Source organism: Morchella sextelata, assembly GCF_020137385.1.
Source record: "Morchella sextelata strain SCLS chromosome Unknown scls_1, whole genome shotgun sequence".
Taxonomy (NCBI): Eukaryota; Fungi; Ascomycota; class Pezizomycetes; order Pezizales; family Morchellaceae; genus Morchella; species Morchella sextelata.
Window position 1 is genome coordinate 1,272,633 of NW_025408616.1, and position 19,759 is coordinate 1,292,391.

The 19,759-nt window shown below is 49.7% G+C and overlaps 7 protein-coding genes across 7 annotated transcripts; 4 read left to right on the forward strand and 3 right to left on the reverse strand.

Annotated features, from left to right (window-relative positions):
• Positions 1-301: 301 nt before the first annotated feature.
• On the reverse strand, positions 302-811 carry H6S33_000319 (uncharacterized protein; the record flags this gene model as incomplete). The annotated part of the gene is made up of 3 exons (XM_044831683.1): positions 302-372; positions 453-677; positions 730-811. The coding sequence occupies 3 exons, from the start codon at positions 809-811 to the stop codon at positions 302-304; spliced, it is 378 nt and encodes a 125-aa protein (XP_044699878.1).
• A 2,523-nt stretch (positions 812-3,334) lies between these two features.
• On the forward strand, positions 3,335-5,726 carry H6S33_000320 (uncharacterized protein; the record flags this gene model as incomplete). Its single annotated transcript, XM_044831685.1, has 5 exons — positions 3,335-3,418; positions 3,507-3,649; positions 3,691-3,780; positions 3,858-5,406; positions 5,460-5,726. The coding sequence occupies 5 exons, from the start codon at positions 3,335-3,337 to the stop codon at positions 5,724-5,726; spliced, it is 2,133 nt and encodes a 710-aa protein (XP_044699879.1).
• A 978-nt stretch (positions 5,727-6,704) lies between these two features.
• Positions 6,705-7,752, forward strand: H6S33_000321 (uncharacterized protein; the record flags this gene model as incomplete). The annotated part of the gene is made up of 3 exons (XM_044831686.1): positions 6,705-7,085; positions 7,194-7,505; positions 7,618-7,752. The coding sequence occupies 3 exons, from the start codon at positions 6,705-6,707 to the stop codon at positions 7,750-7,752; spliced, it is 828 nt and encodes a 275-aa protein (XP_044699880.1).
• Positions 7,753-8,580: 828 nt separating this feature from the next.
• H6S33_000322 (uncharacterized protein) lies at positions 8,581-9,564 on the forward strand (the record flags this gene model as incomplete). The annotated part of the gene is made up of 2 exons (XM_044831687.1): positions 8,581-8,619; positions 8,698-9,564. 2 exons carry the CDS (start codon positions 8,581-8,583, stop codon positions 9,562-9,564), a joined length of 906 nt encoding a protein of 301 aa, XP_044699881.1.
• A 3,620-nt stretch (positions 9,565-13,184) lies between these two features.
• On the reverse strand, positions 13,185-14,106 carry H6S33_000323 (uncharacterized protein; the record flags this gene model as incomplete). The annotated part of the gene is made up of 4 exons (XM_044831688.1): positions 13,185-13,336; positions 13,420-13,806; positions 13,884-13,973; positions 14,046-14,106. The coding sequence occupies 4 exons, from the start codon at positions 14,104-14,106 to the stop codon at positions 13,185-13,187; spliced, it is 690 nt and encodes a 229-aa protein (XP_044699882.1).
• Positions 14,107-14,947: 841 nt separating this feature from the next.
• Positions 14,948-16,297, reverse strand: H6S33_000324 (uncharacterized protein; the record flags this gene model as incomplete). The annotated part of the gene is made up of 4 exons (XM_044831689.1): positions 14,948-15,296; positions 15,401-16,023; positions 16,114-16,149; positions 16,250-16,297. 4 exons carry the CDS (start codon positions 16,295-16,297, stop codon positions 14,948-14,950), a joined length of 1,056 nt encoding a protein of 351 aa, XP_044699883.1.
• A 1,659-nt stretch (positions 16,298-17,956) lies between these two features.
• H6S33_000325 (uncharacterized protein) lies at positions 17,957-18,808 on the forward strand (the record flags this gene model as incomplete). Its single annotated transcript, XM_044831690.1, has 2 exons — positions 17,957-18,106; positions 18,173-18,808. The coding sequence occupies 2 exons, from the start codon at positions 17,957-17,959 to the stop codon at positions 18,806-18,808; spliced, it is 786 nt and encodes a 261-aa protein (XP_044699884.1).
• Between the last annotated feature and the right edge of the window lie 951 nt (positions 18,809-19,759).

Genomic DNA, 19,759 nt, shown 5'->3' on the forward strand with positions numbered 1-19,759 from the left:
TTTTTATTATTTTTATTATTTTTATTATATTTCATCGGTGGGATGAGTACTTGCACATAGTATGGCTGGGCAAAGGAATGGGCGGGTAGGACATTTGGGTTGTTGCTTCCTTTATTGGACTTTATTGGGACTTTGATGATTTATGATTTAATACAAGGGTGGCGTATGGAAAACTTCTGATAAGGTGACAAGAACAGACTTTATAATAGATTGCAATGCAAATTGGTCGGATATGCAAATAAATTCATTTTGCTGAGTTGAATGCTGTACAATGGTGGTGTGAGAATAGTAGAAAAATAACCTATACGTTCATTGGAGCCAAAGACAAGATCTTTGACCACTTCTTACGCCTAAGCTCCTCTCCAACGACACCTATGCGCACGTGGTTAGTTAGCCCCCACTCAAGCTCTCACTCTCTCCGACTTAGAACAGAAAGAAAAGGATGAGCCCACTGTTCAGCCTTGTTCCCAAAGGATCCCCGCTCTTGTTGACCAACACACACGCATTATCGTCAAATCGAATGTAGCTCCCGTCCGGTCTCCTGTACTTCTTCTTTGTCCTCACAACAACCGCATGGCACACATCTCCACGCCTAACCTTGACAGCCGCCTGTGCAGCTGCAGACAAGTCGTGCCCGAGGGACCGCTGTTTCTGGATAACCACGACAATCTTGTCACCTGGGCGGTGTTAGGTAACGTAGCAGAATGTGTTGTGCGAAGAGAGAGATACCAATGCCAGCAGGCTTCTTCCGCTTCAGTACTTGTGCGCATTCGACGAGTGCGGCGCCGGAATTGTCGATGCATGTGAGCATCGACTGTGAAGAGAAGGTAGGTCAGATCTGGTGCTCGACTTGGGAAGGGGGAAACACGTGCCTTCAATTGGATCATGCCCAAGGGCCTGGTTGCGAACATCTTCTTGAGGATTTCGTTGGAGCGAGGTTCGGGCGGAACTTTGCGAGATGATGGAGGAGATTCAAAGTTTCTGTATGACGTTACCGGATGCGGTTAGAGTGCTGTGGACGATGTTAACCACAAGGTCACGTGCAAGGGGATATCAGCGGGCTAAACGAGCAAGTGGTTGGAAGATAGCAAGATGTCACAACCTTATGTGCTAATAATCCTGCTATTTATGATGCAGTACATCTACTAAGAGCACCGGGCCGATGGAAGTTTCTGGGACAAATAGAGGAATGACGGTTCCAATGATACCTACATATCAACTGTAGGTTCCTATTCTTTTAATAACCATATCCTCTACTGCGATAGTGATTGCCTTAACTCTGCAAGTATTTTATGTTCTTCATTACTTCATGTACCACAATATCCTAATTGGGTGTCGACTATATGACTATATTAAAGAGTTTTCGTTCTAACATTTCAAATTTTCAGAGCTTTGAAGTTCAAGAACCAGACCAGGTTAGAGACATTAATCCATATCTATCTCATTTCACACTCTCTTCCATGCACCGCTACGGATGTAACAACTCTGACTTAGATCCCAGTGGTCCTTTTGTATACCAACGGACTATGCCCTTTCAGGGTCAGAATCATGAGGTAGCACTCGCGTCATGGTCTGTCACTCGTGAAACAGGAAATTTCGATTTTGTTTTCTATCGAGTAGAAAACGATAGGGAAGGCTTACTTTCACTAAAATTGAGGGTGGTAACACTTATGGGGTGGTTTTGTGCTTTGTGGAGCTAGCGATGGACGAGACTTCGGGTGTCTCAGGGCTGAGATCGCCGCGTACATGTCGACCGCGGAATACACTGAGGTTCTCGCCGACCCTCTAGAAGCGAATGTAATCGCAGTGATGCATACAGAGTTTGCGGGTGAGCGCACTGCATATATATGATATATTGCGGTGTTTTCATTTCTACGGGGATCCATAGAGTACGCGTACCTACTGCCGAAACCCTCCTTTAAACCCCTCAATATAATCCACAACTATTGAGCCCTTTCCCTCCATTGCCCACACACCTTCGAGCATCACGGTTGCTAGAATCTTAGGGTCTGCTGCAACTGGACCCGGAAATGATGAATTGGACCGTGAGGACGCCACCGGCAAGAGCCGCAGGGGGCAACAGTCGGTATTAAGATGGCATCCGCGGCTAAGGAGTCGTCTATAAAGACTCTCGTGACCAACACAGTTATGAGAGATGAGCGCGACACAAGACATAGGGTAGATCCATAAGGTTCAGGGAAAAGCGCGGGGCACTCTCGAAACACACAAAGAGAATTTCGATCACCGGACTGTCGAGTAGTTATCCAGGATAAATGAACAAGTTGCGGCAAATAAAACACATGGACAGATAATCATTCGATTCCATTTCGACAGCCACAAATGGGCTTTGTACCACACCATAGCCGCCTTGCTTTCCTGCGATGCAGTGGTTGTTCACTGGCTATGATTGAGGTGATGGTTACTGTGTGGAGGTAGTGGTGGGGGAGAAAGTCGTCATGTAGATCAAGGGCGTAGCAACCATCGTGCATCCTGGCAGGCACGGATTCCAACCGAGTAAGAGAGAGCATCTGGCTTTTTTTCGTGATAGATTGGATATTTCCTCTTTCCTTTCTTTTCTTTGCGCCATCCAGAATCCAGATCCTTCCTGAAGCCTTGTTTGCTCACTTCCTGCTCCTCTTGTCCAATCTGCAGATCTCGATTACCGTTCCCCATTCATTCCATCCGTGGGGCCCCTGTCATGCATGCATTTATATTTTGTTCTTCCGGTATTCCACCGCGTTGCTTTACTTGGCTTGAGGTGGTGCGTGGTTTGGCTTTGGTTTTGTCGGCGCGTGTCTCTCGTCTTTTAACTTTTGATCTCTATCTGTCTGTCCAGGACCTCTATCTCGCCTTTACTTCTTGCGCTCCCTTTAGCGGAGTAAGCCAGGTGGGAGTGAGAACTAGTGAGACCGAAGGGCTGAGATCGTGAGATCGTGAGGTTGTGAGAAAGTGAAGCGAGCTAGCGAGTGATTAAGTGAAGGGAGTGAGAGGAGGTAAATACGATACATGCATAGCGGCGTGCGGTCCTGACTCTCCATCCGTCCATACATACTGTATCCATCCCTCTTCCTTCCCTCCTTCCTTACATCCCTTCCACCAACTGGCCAAACCTGTTCCTGTATTATATCTCCCTTTCCCTTTACTCCTGAATCCCACCCTCTCTCACTTACGACCACTCTTTCTTATTTTTCATTCCGACTCACACACCATATACATACACACCGTATACATACCAAATAAACATATTCACATACATACATACATCATACAGACGTACATACACGCATATACACTAACTTCATACCCCTCCTGTCAAAGAGCGCCGTCTGCTCAAATGGCGCGCCCTGCAAAGTACCAGTTAACTCTCAGCCAGCTCGCTGAGTTTGACGATTTATTGACAGATGCGCTTGTTGATCGCGTAAGTACATATATTTTCTTTCATTCTCACCTTTTGCGCTTGGGGGGTAATCCAGGTTTGTTGACATGATACTCCTCCCATTTTACAGGTCTACTACTGGACAAAGATCCGTAAAATGAAGCATAGCTACCACCCGAATCGGGGTATAAAGACGGATGACGTGGTTAATATTATCGTGTGCGAGGTCGTGCGGAATAAGAATACATCGGGGGCGTTGAACAAGCTTATGGAGTGAGTCGCATCTTGGCCGGGAAGACTGACAGGACTGACAGGGAGGAATCGTGGAATAGGCTTAACGGAGTGAAACAGTTCCTGAATAAAGTGCTCTATAAGAATCCGAATGCTGAGGCCGATTTCATGAAGTACGCTTCTACCATATCTCTGCCCCCATATTGGGGACTACTTCGACAGTTCAATTGACAAAGATATTACTATATAGACATGCCCGCAGATACCTCTCCATGTATGCCTCCGACTCGCCTTTTGAGGTTGGCTCTACAAATCGTTACAACCCACTTGCCCCGGAAGCCTGCATCATCGCTCGACGTATCTTCCACCGTGGCGACACTATAAAATATCTCACGGGTGCTATGGTCCCCATGACCCCCAGCGAGGAGGATGAATTTGCGGGTTCGCAAGCCGACTTCAGCATCATATATTCTTCCCGAGTAGGAGGCATGTCACTTCTTCTAGGACCGGCCCGTTTTGTAAATCACGACTGTGAGCCGAACGCGAAATTTGTCACAACAAATAAGGAAAATGTCACACTGATTGTTGAGCGGGATATCGAGCTGGGCGAGGAGATTACGGTAAACTACGCAGATGATTATTTTGGTGTTGGGAACAGGGAGTGCTTGTGCAGGACATGTGAAGTGCAGATGAGGAATGGGTGGGCCTCGGGCTCGCAATCCGGTGGCGAAGAGGAGGAGGAGATCGATATCGACAGCTTGGTGCCCGGTGCAATTGTGACTCGACAATCTTCGAAGAAGCAGCGGGCGTCTATGACGAGCCTGGAAGTTCCGGACAGGAGGAGAAGGAAGAGTAAAGGAGGTGTATTGAGCCCACCGGATAGTGACCGTGGGACATCTGTGTCTGCGAGCGAGGCACCGAGTGTAGCAGAGGAGTTGGGGACGCCGGGTGACAGTCACAGTCCTGGGCCCGAGGAGGGTCCTGCTACACCGCCAAAAACGGAAACTGCTACGCCGGCTGAGATAGAGGTGGCAAAGGAACTTGAGGCGGAAGTTGAAGTAGCTGAGAAAGTTGCGGAATCGTTACTAGCCTTACCGGGAGTGGTGGATGGAGATGCAACAAAGGACTTGGATGGAGATATCCATATCAAAGACGAGGAGTATATGACCGGATTCGAAAGGACCGAGACTGAAAGGGAAGGATCGATGGATTCCACCATTCCCGATGACGAGATTCACGAGTCTGTCACAGTCAAATCAGTCTCGCCGGGTTTTACTCTCAGCTTTGGACTCTCAGCTCCACTTTCTGCGATGACCGTGGCACCCCAGACGCAGCCTACAATCTATGAATCAGACTCGGAGTTGTCGGAATTCACCGATATTGCTGATTCTGAAATCGACGATTCGATTCTCACAATGCCAATTCCGCATTCCACTACCAAAAAGCCACGGAAAAAGACGAAATTGATAAGGTCCAAATCTGCAAAAAAGGCTAAGAAGCCCAGGCCGCCGACTAGCACACCGAAACCCCGGCGTTCTTCACTTCCAGCACCTCGGCGTACTTCGCTCCCTGCGATCCCGCCGGCAGTCATAGAACCACCGCTCAACCGCGTCCCTGGGGATTATCTGTCTTGGCATCTCAACACTGAAGGCACCAAGTGTGTATGTAGCGACTGCAAGAAAGCTTTCGTACACGACGATAAATGGTATGTGCCGAGAGCATGCAAACGCTGTGAAAGACACAGTAAAATCTACGGCTTGGTGTGGCCAAAAACTGTAAAGCGGAAGAACGACTCCGAGGTAATATTCTTTCGCCTCACATGATCCTTTGACGGGCTGCTAACATATCATAGGAGCAAATCGATGACCACCGGCTCATACAACGCTACGTAACAGCTTCTGAACACAGAAAGGAGCTACGGAAGATGGAAGAGGAGACTGCAGCAGCAGAGGCCGTAAGGGCTAAGAGAAGGGGTGCATACAACCCTGCTCCAGCTGAATCCGGCAGCAGAAAGAGAAAACAAGTCGAAGATGAGATGGAAGATATCGATGGTGTATTCGATGCATTGAAGAGACGAGGCGGAAAACGAAGCAAATTGGAAGATGCAGTTATCAGGTAGTCTAGTTTTTTTCTGGATGGCGTGTTTAATGTCTTGATCGGTGTTGGGGTCCGGTTTTTCTTTTTTTAAATTCCTCTTCTTTGCTTTTTTGCTATATCGTTCTTGTCTAGGGCCGACTTTGCTTTCCGCCCCCCCTTTTTTCTTCCCCACGGCTTCTTCTTCCTGCACCTGGGGGTGGGATTGTATACTTATAAAATAGTTCGTCTCGTGTGCACAGGTTTTGTGGAGAGGGTGTATTTTAGCTGGCGGGCTACTGTGTAGCTAGCTGCTTCTTATTATACCCACTCTGGCCTGACCTGTGGTGCATCTTAATCCTTATGGATTTTCCGACCTTTTTCTTTCTTTCTGTAACTGTATTATAACTTTTTTCTACTTACTTTTCTTAAACCATCGGTTCTTTTTAATTCTTCATCTTCTTTGGCCTCTCTCATTAATAGTTAGGGAGGCAAGGGCCTAGACAGGAGTTTCCCGCCGCCATTCCTCTCCTTCTAGGTATTCTAGGGCGGGCGGGCGGGGGACTTGGAGTTGGTAGCTTGTCTTTTCTCTCTCTCTTTCTCAGTTACTTAACTTTGCTGGGTGGTGTCATGACGATTGGTTAGAGCACTGCTAATATTACGCACTAATGCTTGCCTGTACGTACAACATAAACAAATTCCCTCAACCCCTCTCTCTCTCTCTCTCTGGGTTGAGGTTTCCATGCATGTCAGCTCTTTCTGTGAAATCAAATTCCGCGGGGAACTCAACTCATTCACCTCGTTATTCCGTAAGTTAAACCACTTTAGGGTCGCGTTGTCACCTTTGCGCGTCTGGTGCCTGAAAGGAACAGGGTTAGTTAGTTCTTGCCCGTTCAGTTATCCTGTCTGCCTGCAACCCCTCATAGAGCCTCCTCCTCCCCCCACCACCATCACCATCCTCACCATCAACCCCACCATTCACTCACTCACCACCCACTAACCCCCTCACCACCAACGAACAACCATGGCGCACTACACCCCCTCCTCCACCGCCGCCGACCAAGGCAAGACCACCACCATCGCCGGCTGGACCATCACAACACACAAGCTGCCCATCCTCAAGTCCGGCGAGATCGATGCCATGACGCAGACGCTCGGCATCGCCCCGCCCGAGATGATCTTTGGCAACAACGGCGTGTCCATCCAGCACGACGCCAGTGGATGGGGCGTCACCTTCAATGCGCTCGACGCCCTCAGCGGCGTCGATAAGACGGGCGAGAGCATGCTGAAGGTGGCCTACAGCGAGAGCTGGACAAAGATGAGGGAGCGCGTGCATGAGGATATTAGGGAGGTGGTGAAGCCGTTCGACTGGACGTATACCACTGCCTACAGGGGGAGCGTGCCGGTACGTTAAACCTCAAACCTCAAACCTCGGACCTCGGACCACAGCTAGCTAGCTAGCCAGGTGCGGGAGGAAGAGAGGGGAGCTAACGCCGTGCGTGTGTGTGTGTAGGAGACGGCAACCCCGCAGTTTACGCCGACAGAGGAGACGATACCGTTTGACCGGCTCAAGCGGCCGGACCCGATCCTGCTTTTTGACGAGATTGTGCTCTACGAGGACGAGCTGGCGGATAATGGCATTGCGATCCTGAGCGTCAAGATCCGCGTGCACCCCGAGCGCCTGTTTGTGCTGTCAAGATTCTACCTTAGGCTCGATGGCGTGCTGGTGCGCGTGCGCGATACGAGGGTGTTTGTGGAGTTTGCGACGGGGGAGGTGTTGAGGGAGTATCAGGCGAGGGAGGAGACGTATGCCAATGTTCGGAATGTGAGTTTTCCCTCTCTCTCTCTCGGTGGGGTGTTGGTGGTGGCGGTGCTGGTGCTAGTGCTGGTGGTTGTGTGGGGAGTAGTGAGCGGTGCTGATGGGTTGCTGGTGGTAGAAAATGTATGGGCGTTCGCCGGATGAGATACCGGGATTGATGAGGGACCCGCAGTATGTGTGCGAGTTGACGCCTGTGGTGGAGACGCTCAGGGAGAAGGCAGTTGTCGGCGCTGCTGTTTCTGGGAGCGGGTAGGATAAATTATGGGTTCCTAGCTTTCTACTAGCTAGCTAGCTAGCTGGCTAGGTGAATTATGAATTGGCGAGGCGTTTGGTTTTTTTATTTTTTCTTCTTTTTTTCTCTCGGGGGTTTCTATTTTTTCTTTTCTTGCTGGTGTTTCCTTCTCTCTGTCTTTCAGTGCTTTATTGTTGTTGAAATAGCACCCGGCTTTGACATCCCAAAAAAGCCGAGTTTGGCCAAAGAGTTTGATTGATAGAGCTCCGAGAGTGTCCGTGCACGATGGGGGGGATGGGAAGAGAGCCCTTGCATGAAGAGCCTCAGTCACGTGATCTGTCTCGGAAAATCTATTTTCCGCACACAATCGGCGAAAAGGAAACCCCGGCCACTCAGCCAGTGAAATTTTTTACATGCTGGAGATATCATTGCCAGAGAAGAGGAGAGGAGAGAGGGCCAATGATTGGGAGAGCACACCCCCCGATCGGGCGGGCGTGCTGGTTACTTCATCATTTGTTCGCTTCTGTCGCTTGGTTTGAGTTTAGTTAGTTTCGTTTGTTGTTGCCATGGAGAAAGAAGCGAGCGGTGAAGTCACCGGTTGGCTGGCTGGCTGGGTGTGTAGGGAGAAGAAGTGTGGGCGGTGGGGGATGACATCGGTGCGGGTGGGCGTAGTTGGCAGCATAGAGAGAGGTCAAATCTATCGTCGCTAGCTTTCATATCTCTGGACAACGAACGAACGACGAGTGAGAAGCTGGATATCGACTCTGATATCGTTCATCTTGACTGTCCTGTCTGGCTATCACATACCCTAATACATTGCATCTAATACGGTAAATAAAAAAAACTACAATGGCCTCCCAGAACTGCCTGAGAATGCTCGCCCGGTCGGTATGTCTTCACCACAATCCCAATCCCAATCCCAATCCCAATCCCCCTCCTCAATGCTAGCATACTAACATCTCCCAGGCCCCCCGAGCACTCACCAAGCCCACCCCTCTCACCCTCCGCACCCCCCTCCCACTCGCTCTCACCCTCCGCCACGCCACCACTACCACCACCGCCCCCGCCATCCCCTCCAAACAACTGAACACCGCCGAAGACCCGCAAGCCGTCAAGCCCCCCCCACCTGACACCACCGGCCTCGTCAGCCGCCTGACCGAGTCCGTCCGCTCGCTCATGCCCAGCACCACCGAAACCTACGTCGCCTACGGCGTCACGCAAGAACTCTACAACGAGTGCGTCGCGCAAGCCGCCTACCTCGAGGGTGCCGAGCTCTCCCCCAGCGCCCGCTTCTGGTACGAGACCTGCAAGCGCAAGCCGACGTTCGTGGCCTGGGCGCAGGTCACGGTGCTGCACATGTGGATGCTGGTCGTGCGCTTCCGCGCGTTCGAGCCCGAGAACGTGCAGACGTGGCAGCAGCACTTTGTGGACCACTTCTTCTACGACAGCGAGGGCAAGATGATACAGGACTACAAGCTGACGTCGGGCGGGCAGAGGAAGAAGTACCTCAAGGACCTGTATGCGCAGTACCGCGGCATGATTGCGGGGTATGATGAGGGGCTGGTGAAGGGGGATGCGGTGCTGGCGGCGGCGATCTGGAGGAACGTGTTTGATGCGGATCCGGACGTGGATGTGGAGTTGTTGGCGATGATCACGAGTTATGTGAGGAGGTGTGTGGCGGGGTTGGATAAGGTGGAGGATGAGGTTGTCCATGCGGGAAAGATTAAGTTTGGCTCGCCGATGGAGGAGGAGCCGCTGGTGAAGATGAGGAGTAAGTATTTGGAGAGTGTGCTGAAGGAGAAGGGGCATACTCTGAAGAATTCGAGTGTTTAGGTGGGACCTAGAGGGTGGGCGGTGTAAGCTGAGCTTTGTAAAATAGTGAATCAAAAAAGTCTCGCGCTCTTTACTGATGCTTCAATGTGATAAATTGTAGTTGTAAAATCAGTGGTATTATTGTTAACAAAAGAAGACAGTGGTCCATTAGTTAAAATAATTTCGAATTCTCTAAGTAAATATTCTCTACTATACGCAGTTCAGAATCACTCTCCTAGTATTTCTCCGTACCTACAAATCACCTCCTATGAGAGACTAACGAATGTCACATTAAGTAATCTACTAATCAGTCGAGGACCTAATTAACACCCCAGCCCATCATTGGCCGTATATGAGCGGATGTTTCTCTAAATCTGGATCACAACTCATCACTCGCACCCGGAATCAGAAGCCAAGCACTAGGTACATGTAGCTCTACTTCGAGGCCAATAAGGCCGTCGGGTAGTGATTAGTTGTATTTCTGTTTTGTCATACATTGGGAGTCTGTGGGTATAAATCTAATATTGGGTGTAATTATACTCAAAACATACTGTAATTATAATCACATCGGGAGCTTATAGATAAAATTCTAATATAATTCAGTGTGGTTAGCACGACGCGGATAGCAAGCTCAGGCTAGTGATTATAATGCGCTTTATTCGCTACTATTGGTGAGGGTAGTGTGTTTAACAGTTAGCTAACCAGAAAAGCGGAATCATTTGGGACACCAGACTATGCGCTAGTGGTTCAACCCGCGGGTAAACTAGCCAGCCTATGCCAATGATTAAAACACACTTTATTGTCTCCTCCTGGCGAGGGTAGCATGCTCAACACCGAGGGCCCGTTTGGAGGAAGTAAAGTTTAGAAATTGCGTTAAGCAACAATCCCGTTAGCAACCGACAAAGTGAGAAATTCTTAAACGAAGTTTTGGTCTGCTAAACATGGACACTGTTTGGTGGTTTTAGTGCATGTATTTTGAAGTCAGACCTACTTTTCAAAACTCCGTTAAAATCGTCAAAACTGCACTGAAAAGTGGCATGCCAAACACATCAACCTTTCTCCTAACTGTATTTTCAGTTTCAACGGAGTTTTTACCCCTCTTAAACTCCGTTTAGGCCGTTCCCAAACGCGCCCTTAATTAATTAGTAGAGCGGCATCATATCATTTAGGACACCGGAGCATGTACTAGTACTAGTACAATGCGAGAAAATGCGATGTAATTCGCACCGTCAGTGATACGGCATTGTGTGACAATATCAAATTAACTCCACATACTGTCAGAAATACCATAAAAAATCTAGATCACTACCGTAGTTAGGCAGCATGCTGACGAATCCCGCTAGAATTTCACCAATCTTTCCAACACTACAGCTCAACACACGGGTGGGAACTATGAGTTCCAATTATCCCAAAGCCAACGGGCTAGACCAAGATGGATAAATAGCTAGAGCGGATTAGGGCCATTATGTTAATGGCTTAACAATGAAAATTTAGGGTGATGAAGTCTGCACAATATAATACCGCGAATTAGGACTACGCGTATATACGGAGTGCTCCACTTCATCCTACCTGATATCCTATAAGGTCATATAAGTCTTTTACCTCTATTATTATTTCTGTATCGAAGTAGTGTTAATTTGAAATCCCCATGGCCTTGATTTTTTACGAGTCTACTTGAACCACTACAATAAGAGCACATAATACCGCTAGAAGAAACCCCTTTCCCCGACAAAAAAACACACTTACCTACCTGCGTCAAAGATGAGGCCCCACGAGAATGAGGTTCCCCAAGATTCCTCGAGCGGCCTCATGGATCGCACTAACATCCTCGCTATACGTAGAGCGCAGAACTTAATGAGCAATAGCTGTGTATAAAAGACTTAGCTATAGATGATAGAACACGTAACTTACGGTTTACTTCTTTTTGTTATTTTTTGCTAACTCATCTTATCGTTTACTTGATGTCACGTAGCCTTATTATTGATCATCTTGCAACGTATCTCTCAACATACCTATAAGAAGTACTAGGGCCAAAATGAAACCCCATCCACCTAGCGAATCAAATAGAAGACCCCAAGCACGCAACGCGTGCAAGCGCCTGCTCTACCCACGCTACTATTTTCACTGTGCGCTCCTGCTGACAAGCTATTTTGAGCTCATAGGACAAAGCCAAGACGAACCTCGAAAAGACGTGGTTGAACCATGAGATATAACCATCACCTTAGGAATTGTGGTCTACGAGACATATCGATACAGGAAGGGTGGGATGCACCGAGTTTTCTCCGCCTCGAAGGGGTTTTGCCTCGACTATACGTAGATATCTGGAATAGACGTATGCCTCGAATTTTCTCGATCTTCCTCGGGTCGAGGAGGGCACCATGTATCAAGGCACATCGATCGACATGGTTGGGGTGTATTCCTCGAGGCGAGACGCAAGGTATCCTGTCCTTGTGAGCCACACTGCGGACTGTAAGGCTGATCATCAACATTCTTCATTGTCATAGAATGCGAGATTGCTGACGTACTGCTACATATTAAGAGACCTGACGCTGGCCCTTAATCATGGGGGAGAATGAGCTTTCCTGACAGCTGATATCCTAAATATAGTAGAATTTTGGAACTTACCAGTACCCAAGGCCACTTGAGGCCACAAACCACGAATACCTGTGTAAAAACAGCAGGCGTGTATCATGAGATATCACTCGGAAGGAAGTTCTGCGTGGTTGGGTCTCTGCGTACCTATCCCTTGATCTGCCGAGACATTATAATATCCCTGACTAGTTCTAATAGAATACTTGATCTAAGTCAAGCTTTGACAAATAACTTATCGAGGTTTGCTGCGGCTTCTGGCACCTACATACACGTACACGAGGGGACGTCGACATCGATAGTTGGAGGGATAACATAACATAGTGAGGTCGCAGCCCTTTCACTATTTAAATACTTCCTGGCATATTGCTTTACACGGCTCCCAGCCGGTTTAGGATGCCCAGGCTCGAGTACGCACGGCTCCTAATAATACTCAGAAAGTCGACCAGAACAACTCCAGCAACCGCGCGCACCCGCATTGATCCTTTGTTCTTCTACTTTACGTAGAGCAGATCTTCCTTTCGCATATCCCGGAAAGGGATCATCCTCGCCTTGTCGGCGTTGTGCTTATCCTATCTACGCAAACACCCCGCAACCGCCGTCAGATAGTGTTGCTGCAATGGATCGATCAGGTAAACGCTTACCTGAAACTGCTGCAGGGTCTAGTTGGAAACATAAACATCGCTACCGAGCTTTCTGTTGGTTGCGGGGTGCGGGCCTTCTTCCGCATTTTTACAACAGGCTTGGCACAAAAACCAAAAAATTGATTATTTACAGTCAACGGACCCGGGGCCGGGCCCGATGCCGCCCGATGCCGCCCATTGCGGGCTGCCAATTGCAATGTGGGCTTCTATATCATGACAAAACCAAGCTAGGTGTCCAGTGATAAAATATACTCAAACCACAAAAATAAAGCCAAAAACACAAAACCTCAAGTCACCGGAGAAAGGAAAACCCATTTTTGTCTTGAATATTCACAGCAAAAAAAAAAAAGAAAGAAAAAAAAAGAGTAATATACACTTTTTCAAAGTTAGTTATAATTTATATCCTCTTTATGGCAGGATCTCGGGCATTGGGTTCTCGGGAGTGGGCTTGACGTTATAGAACTTGAACTTCTTTGCGTTCATCTTCTCGACCGCCTCGGGCGTCATCTTTGTCAGGCCCATGACCGGATAGTCGCCCTTCCTCACAAACTCATAGATCCCTAAACAGTACACACATTAGTTAGGTCCCCGCACCCGCACCCATTAAACCTTCAAAATCAGTAAGGAAAGGAGCCCAACAAACCCGGCATCTTATCTCCCGCCAACCTAAACGCCTCCTTCACAATCTGCTCGTGTACCTCCCCCTTCAGCTCAAAGATAATCTTACTGACTGCCACCCTCGTGGCCCAAAAGTCATGACTTCCCTTTCCCGTACCCATACGCACTTCGTTTCCCTTGGTGTAGACGGGAATGTTGCACGCCACGCGCATGTAGAGCTTGTACTTCATTCCACGCAGCTTCTTCTTAATGGCCTCCTCGGCGTTCTTGAGATGCATGGCAGACAGCCGCCGGTGGTGGTCCTTCAGACGCATCCCGTAGTCACCCCATTCTACTGTTGTTCCGCGAACACTACCACCCGTGGGTACGCGGGGCCGCCCCTTCTGCGCTGGCTTGGGGTCGCCTTTGGGGCCTGTGGTGCGCCGGTGGTGGGGTTAGTGCTTTTCGTTGTGTGTAGAGACCCGGAGCGGGGGCGGGAGAGCTTCTTACGCAGCCAGTCAAGTGCGGGCTGTGAGGAAGAGAATGGGCGACACTGCGAGACACCTGCGAATGCGGCCGCGATGGTGGTGGTGGTGGGGGCTACTATCCGGCCAAGGCGGGGTCAGGTCAGCGTGATCTTCGACAGCGTGAGCAATTGAGGGGTAGCAATACCGAGGCGGGGGAAGGAAGGTTTATGCGCCAGCGAGGCGAGCGAGCGGGTGAGTGACTGCATCTTGTGTGGGGTGTGCTGCTGCTCAGGCGGGAATGTCGTCCGTCGTCGGTCAAGGTTTTGAGAGAGGTTGCACGTCGGTGTGTGGCTAGACGAGCCCGTGGCTGGTGCGAGTGGGAGTGGCGGTACAGGCCCGGAATGATCATTGGTACTTAGTGCGCAGTTAGCTAGTGCACAGCTACCCGGTCTTCCCTGGTTGGCTGGTGCGGAGAGTCATATGTGAGATGTGATGAGTCGCATTTCTTCACAGCCCATGAGATACGAGTTTATGTAGCAAGGCCGAGTGACATTCCGTGGTTTAGAAGGCTGTGCTTTTGATTCTTGCTCAACTGCTCCAACCTCCTCCTGCCAAGTGACCTGTCGTATTTCCATTACGACGACATACCTTCCTATTCTAAGCTGGCCATGGTACACTGACCCCTCCACAGCCTTGTGTGCGAGAACCTGCCTGAAAAGTCTCCGGATTATTCATTCTGGCGGGAAGGGAAAACCTCTAACTGCACATCATGACTGCAAACCCCGAGCTAGGCGCATACAATGGTGCTCTGAATCGTGGAGAACAAAGATTCCGCCCCCTCATTCTTCAACTCAACCTTATTCCGATCCAGCTTGCATATCCTCTAAAACCAGCTACGACAATCACCAATGGGCTCTATGTATGTTTAATGTATTATGATGCAAGAAAAAAAAATGAAATGCATTCTACGGCCCTGTATGTAATAACATTATTATGTATCTACTACGCCCAAACCCCTTTTAGCCTCCCTCTTTTTTTGGTCATAAAGATCATTACCACTCCTAACCCTCCTCTTCCCACCCCCTCCCTCTTCCGCACCAGCCACCACTAAAACTCCATACCCATCAGGTAACTCTCCAATATCCTCAAAAACTTTGCCACAAACGCCTCGAGGTGGAAGATGACCTTACTGCCCAGGTGTATCCTGTGCTCGTAGAAGGCGCTCCACTTGATGACCTCGGCCTTGAGCGCATCGTCAATCTTTGCGATGAGGCGGAAGGTGAGCAGCTTGAGGATCACGGTGGCGGGGATGCAGTGCGTCAGGAGGTCGTAGAACTTTGCGCGGACGGCGAGGATGCGCTGCGGTGTGTGGTCGGCGAGAAGCTCGTCGGCAATCTGCTGGATGAGTGACTCGTAGTCGGGCGGTGGGATTGGTGTTTTGGCGGTGACAACCTCGCTGCGGTGCTGTGTTAGCGCGGATACGCCTCCTCTTTCGGGAATTTGGGGTTTGGGGAGTTGGGTGGAGTAACCAGAATGAGGTGAGAGGGGGGGGGGGTTTACTTCTGAGCGTACACCGCCTCAAACATTAACAGCGCCCTCCTAAGGTTCCTACCACTCTCCTCCGCAATCCTCACGGCCAGGGCCTCTTCCCACTTCAGCTTCTCCACACCAGCCACATGCTTCATGACCTCCACCATCTCGTCTATACTCGGCGCCGCAACCCTCACCAGCAGCGTTCGGCTGCGAATCGGCGCAATAATCCCCGCCGTGGAATTCGCAATTAGAATTAGCCTGAGGTTCGGCGAATACTTCTCCATGGTCCTCCTAAGCGCGGCCTGGGCATCGCGGCTGAGGGAGTCGGCCTCATTGATGACCACGACCTTGAAGCGCTGCTTAGCCGCGAGGTCCACCTGCTGCGTCTGCGCAACCTCCTTGAGCAGGGACTGCACCACGACGCGGTCGTGGTTGCCCACGTCGCTGGGCGTGATCTCGAGGTGGTAGATGGACGCGACGACGGTGAACTCGATCTTGCGGTTGCTGCCGGTCGTGAAGATGCGACTGTCGATCTTGATCTTTTCGACGCCGGGCCCGTAGAGCTCCTTGAGCGTTGCGACGATGCGGGTCTTCTTGCCGGCGCCGGAGGGCCCGTAGATGAGGAGGTGGGGGAAATCGCCGGATTGTGCCTAGGGAAAGGGGGGGTGGGGGGTTAGTATCGTGGTATGGTATTGAGCCTTATTGGGGGGGGGGGGGGGGGTGGGAGAAGTGAGCTTTACGAGTGCTTTGAGCCTTGTGGAGAGGCCTTCGTGGTACTGAGGTTTTCGAGTGTGCTGTCAGCTTGGGTATCTCTAATTGCAGCCATGTCCGTGCGGAGGCTCAATTCATTCCTGCCCTACAAGGTCAACTACTCACGTGTAAAGCCTCGAGGGACCGTGGTCTGTGTTTGTCCACGTAAAGCATTGTGGGTTACTGAGAATGAGCGAGGCAGGGCAGGGGTATAAAGGTTTTTTTTTTAATAATCGTAATACTGGATGTTTCCTAGGTGTCGGGAAAGCGAAACGATCCTGGGTAAGTGCTGCTGCGGACGGAGGCAAATCTTGTTAAGATTGGGTATGATCAAGATCTGGAAGGCGCGTTTGTGGTGGTGGTGGTGGTGTTTGTCCGTCGTCTGTCGCCGTTGTGACAGTCAACGTTGCACTGTGCTAGGTACATGTACCCAGGGCCAGGCTGTTACTCCCGGTGGCCAGGTTCAGTAGGTCGCGCATGTCACGGGGGAACGCGTAAAGTGTGTAATGGTCTGTACTCTACTGCGCATAACTGTAGTTAATAACAGGCTGTGCCACCCTCGACACAAGCCCCTTCCCCACCCACCAATGACTAGGGGGCCACCATCAATGATCATCCCAACCCACTCATCCCCAAATTCAAATTCTCCCCAAGACTGTGGCGCCGAGTATAGATTGGGAGGCAAAATAATGATGTCAATCACCCCTCGAATCCGGAAATGTCCCATAAGGGTCCACCCCCGACCGGGCAGCCCCGGACACCCTGGAAGCTTCGGCGGAACGAAAAGGAACATATGTCGAATCTCCGCCGCCGCCGTCGGTGGGCATGGGGTTTGCTTGCGAGTTCTTGTAGCTACTTCTATTTTGCTCTACTTGGTCATACCACAAGATCTACTGTCCCCCCCAGTGGCCCCCCTCACTTCCCCCCCCCTCCCAGATTTGTAAGAAGAGAGGACAGGGCACCCACCACTTGCTGTACTCTACAATGCAAATGTCCCATTTCAGAGTACCCTACAGCTGGCATTGCATTCGCGCCTGCTCTAGCTAGTGGTGCTCTACCTATCAAAGTAGTGAAGTGGATGTTCCCGGTGGGAAAGATGCACTCCATGGAAAAAAAAAGAATCAAGAAGCGTTGGTAAACAATAATAGATAATCATTAAGGGGAAAGAGCCTTCAGGGAGGCAGCTCGGCTTCAAGACAAAACAGCACTTTTTACTCTCTCGTGCAACATGAACACAACAAACACACACGAAGGCAATCCCTTCAGCCCGTAAAGTGGGAAAGAAAGAAATGCCCAAGAGGAAGAGAAAAGGAAAGAGAAAAAAAAAAAGCCTTCCTTCCATCTCGAGTGAAATTTCCCCCAGGGCGGAGCAAGGTGCCGTTAATTTGGGGACCCAAGAGACAAACAGAGACGGGCTTGGCAAGCGTTCGCCTGCAGCTTGTGGGATTTCGCTTTTCCGGCGCTGTTGACCCAAAGTGCTGCGCCTCTCTAAAGGTCTCACACACTTGCGAAACCCGATGAGCGAGTGAGAAAGCGAGAGACATTTGCTGCGCAAGTGACAGTTTGCAAGTTGGTTAGACTCTGTTCGTTGGCTGAGCTATCAATCGGGGAGGTCTCAGACTCGTAGGCCGTTCGTTCTTGACAGCTTATAAAACTTGTCGTTCGACTCCATCCAGATTCTCAAAACATCAAACTCAACCAAGTTCTTGCAACGCTAAGAACAACCCACCCACCTCCCCTCACAACCCATCCTCACAAAACACAAACCACCATCGAAAACCTCCTTCATTCAATAATCTCAACCTCAACTTCATCCTAAAACCAATCTTCATAATGGACTCTCCCCAGCAATCCCCTCAGCTTTCTCCAACCAGCCCTACAAGATCAAGACCCTCATCTAGAGGCTCCCATCTCACTCTTGATCTTTCAAGTCTCCCCCCACTTACCCAGCCTGCCGTCCCCACCAACACTCTCCTCATCACCGTAAGTCACTCGTCATTCATCCCAACATTGATGGAAGAGATAGAATTCAAACTAACCCCCACTTAGAATCTAGTAAACCCTGAAACCTTCAACCCCATGCACCTTCAGCAGCTCCGTGAAATCATTGACTCCTCCGCCCCCGTCGTCTACTGGTCACCCCTCAAGTCCTTCCGCCGTATCGTATGCTCCTTCTCCAGCACCGAGGATGCAATCACTGTACGCCAGGCTCTTGATGGCGAGGCAATCATGGGTGATCGTACCCGTGTCTACTTCGGCGAACACACACCCATCCAGCCCGTTGACCAGCACCTCCAGGCGCCGGAGAGCAAGAAGCTCTTCTTCATCTCCCCGCCACCTTCCCCGCCACACGGATGGGAGATCAAGAATGAGGAACCACCAAATGCGACCATCGTTGCAGAGGACCTGGCCCACGCACTTGCAAAGTTGAACTGCAATACCAAGCCGTATCAGAAAGACAGCGACGAGACCGGGCCGAGTCCCGGGGGGTTCAGGAGGCCGAGAAGCGCGAGCTCGGTAGTATTGTTCGAGCCTGAGGAGCAGGAGGATGGAAAGTCAATGCCAGCTATCTCAGTAGACGACTACACAGATTCGGGCGATGAGAGGTCGCCAGTTGAGATCAATGCACCGACTAATGTTTTCCACACTCAGAGACCTCCGGTTGAGCTTATTCAAGATGCTTAGAACTTCCGTTCTTTCTCTCTCTTTTTTATTTGCAACATTTTCTTTTTCTTTCTTCATTTCTCATACAGGCAGGGGTACGGCGCGATATTCGGATAATTATTAGGAATCTTTTGTGTGATCGAGGGTTAATCAGAGGAGTTTTTTGACATAGTTTTATTTTTTGTTTTTTTGCTCATCATTATTTTCGTTCTTTATGCTCGAGTATTGCTTGTAAATAAGAGCTTAAAAGCTTCTTTTCCTTTGTCCTTTTTTCCTTTCCATTTTTTGGGATTGGAGACTTTTTATTTTGTACGCCTGTCATCAGCTAAGGCTTTATGCTTGAATTAAGAGCTAAATATTTTCAATCTGGTCCTTCCCAATGAAAGCTATTCACTGCACCGAGAAGAAACCTACCAAAAATCCAATATTTGTTGATCGACATGTTTGTCGTTCCATCCAACACCTTAGCTACCGTAAATATTGCGTCATAGCGATCCAGACTGTTTGTTACATGTGCTTGCCCTAGATCAGTGATATAGTGACCAATGATCAAGTTACATGAACTTGTTGCTCTAGGCATTGGTTTAACTCCCGGCTTGCAAGCGAGTGATGTGATATGATCTGATTATAATTCCTGGATTAGGATGGCAAAAGGAGTAAGCTTCCTATGCACGTTCAATCAAGGGAAACCCAAGTGCGATGTGCCTTTCGGGTACTCTAAGCACCGGGCGGCTGGCTGCTGAACTGAGACCGCAAGGGCTAAAGTTGAGACTTCTTATATTGCAGTAGCTTAGTCACCTTCTGGTGGTTGCACCTTGCCCAGGGACTCTCTTGGCACCAGATTGAGTGGGCCGGCAGTCAGGATCAGAAAATCATTGGTAGTTAAGTCGCCTTAGTTGCCTCCCTGTTGGTGGCATGTAGATAATATCAGGCTTCTTATCAGATGTTGGAATATGGATGCACAGTACCTAA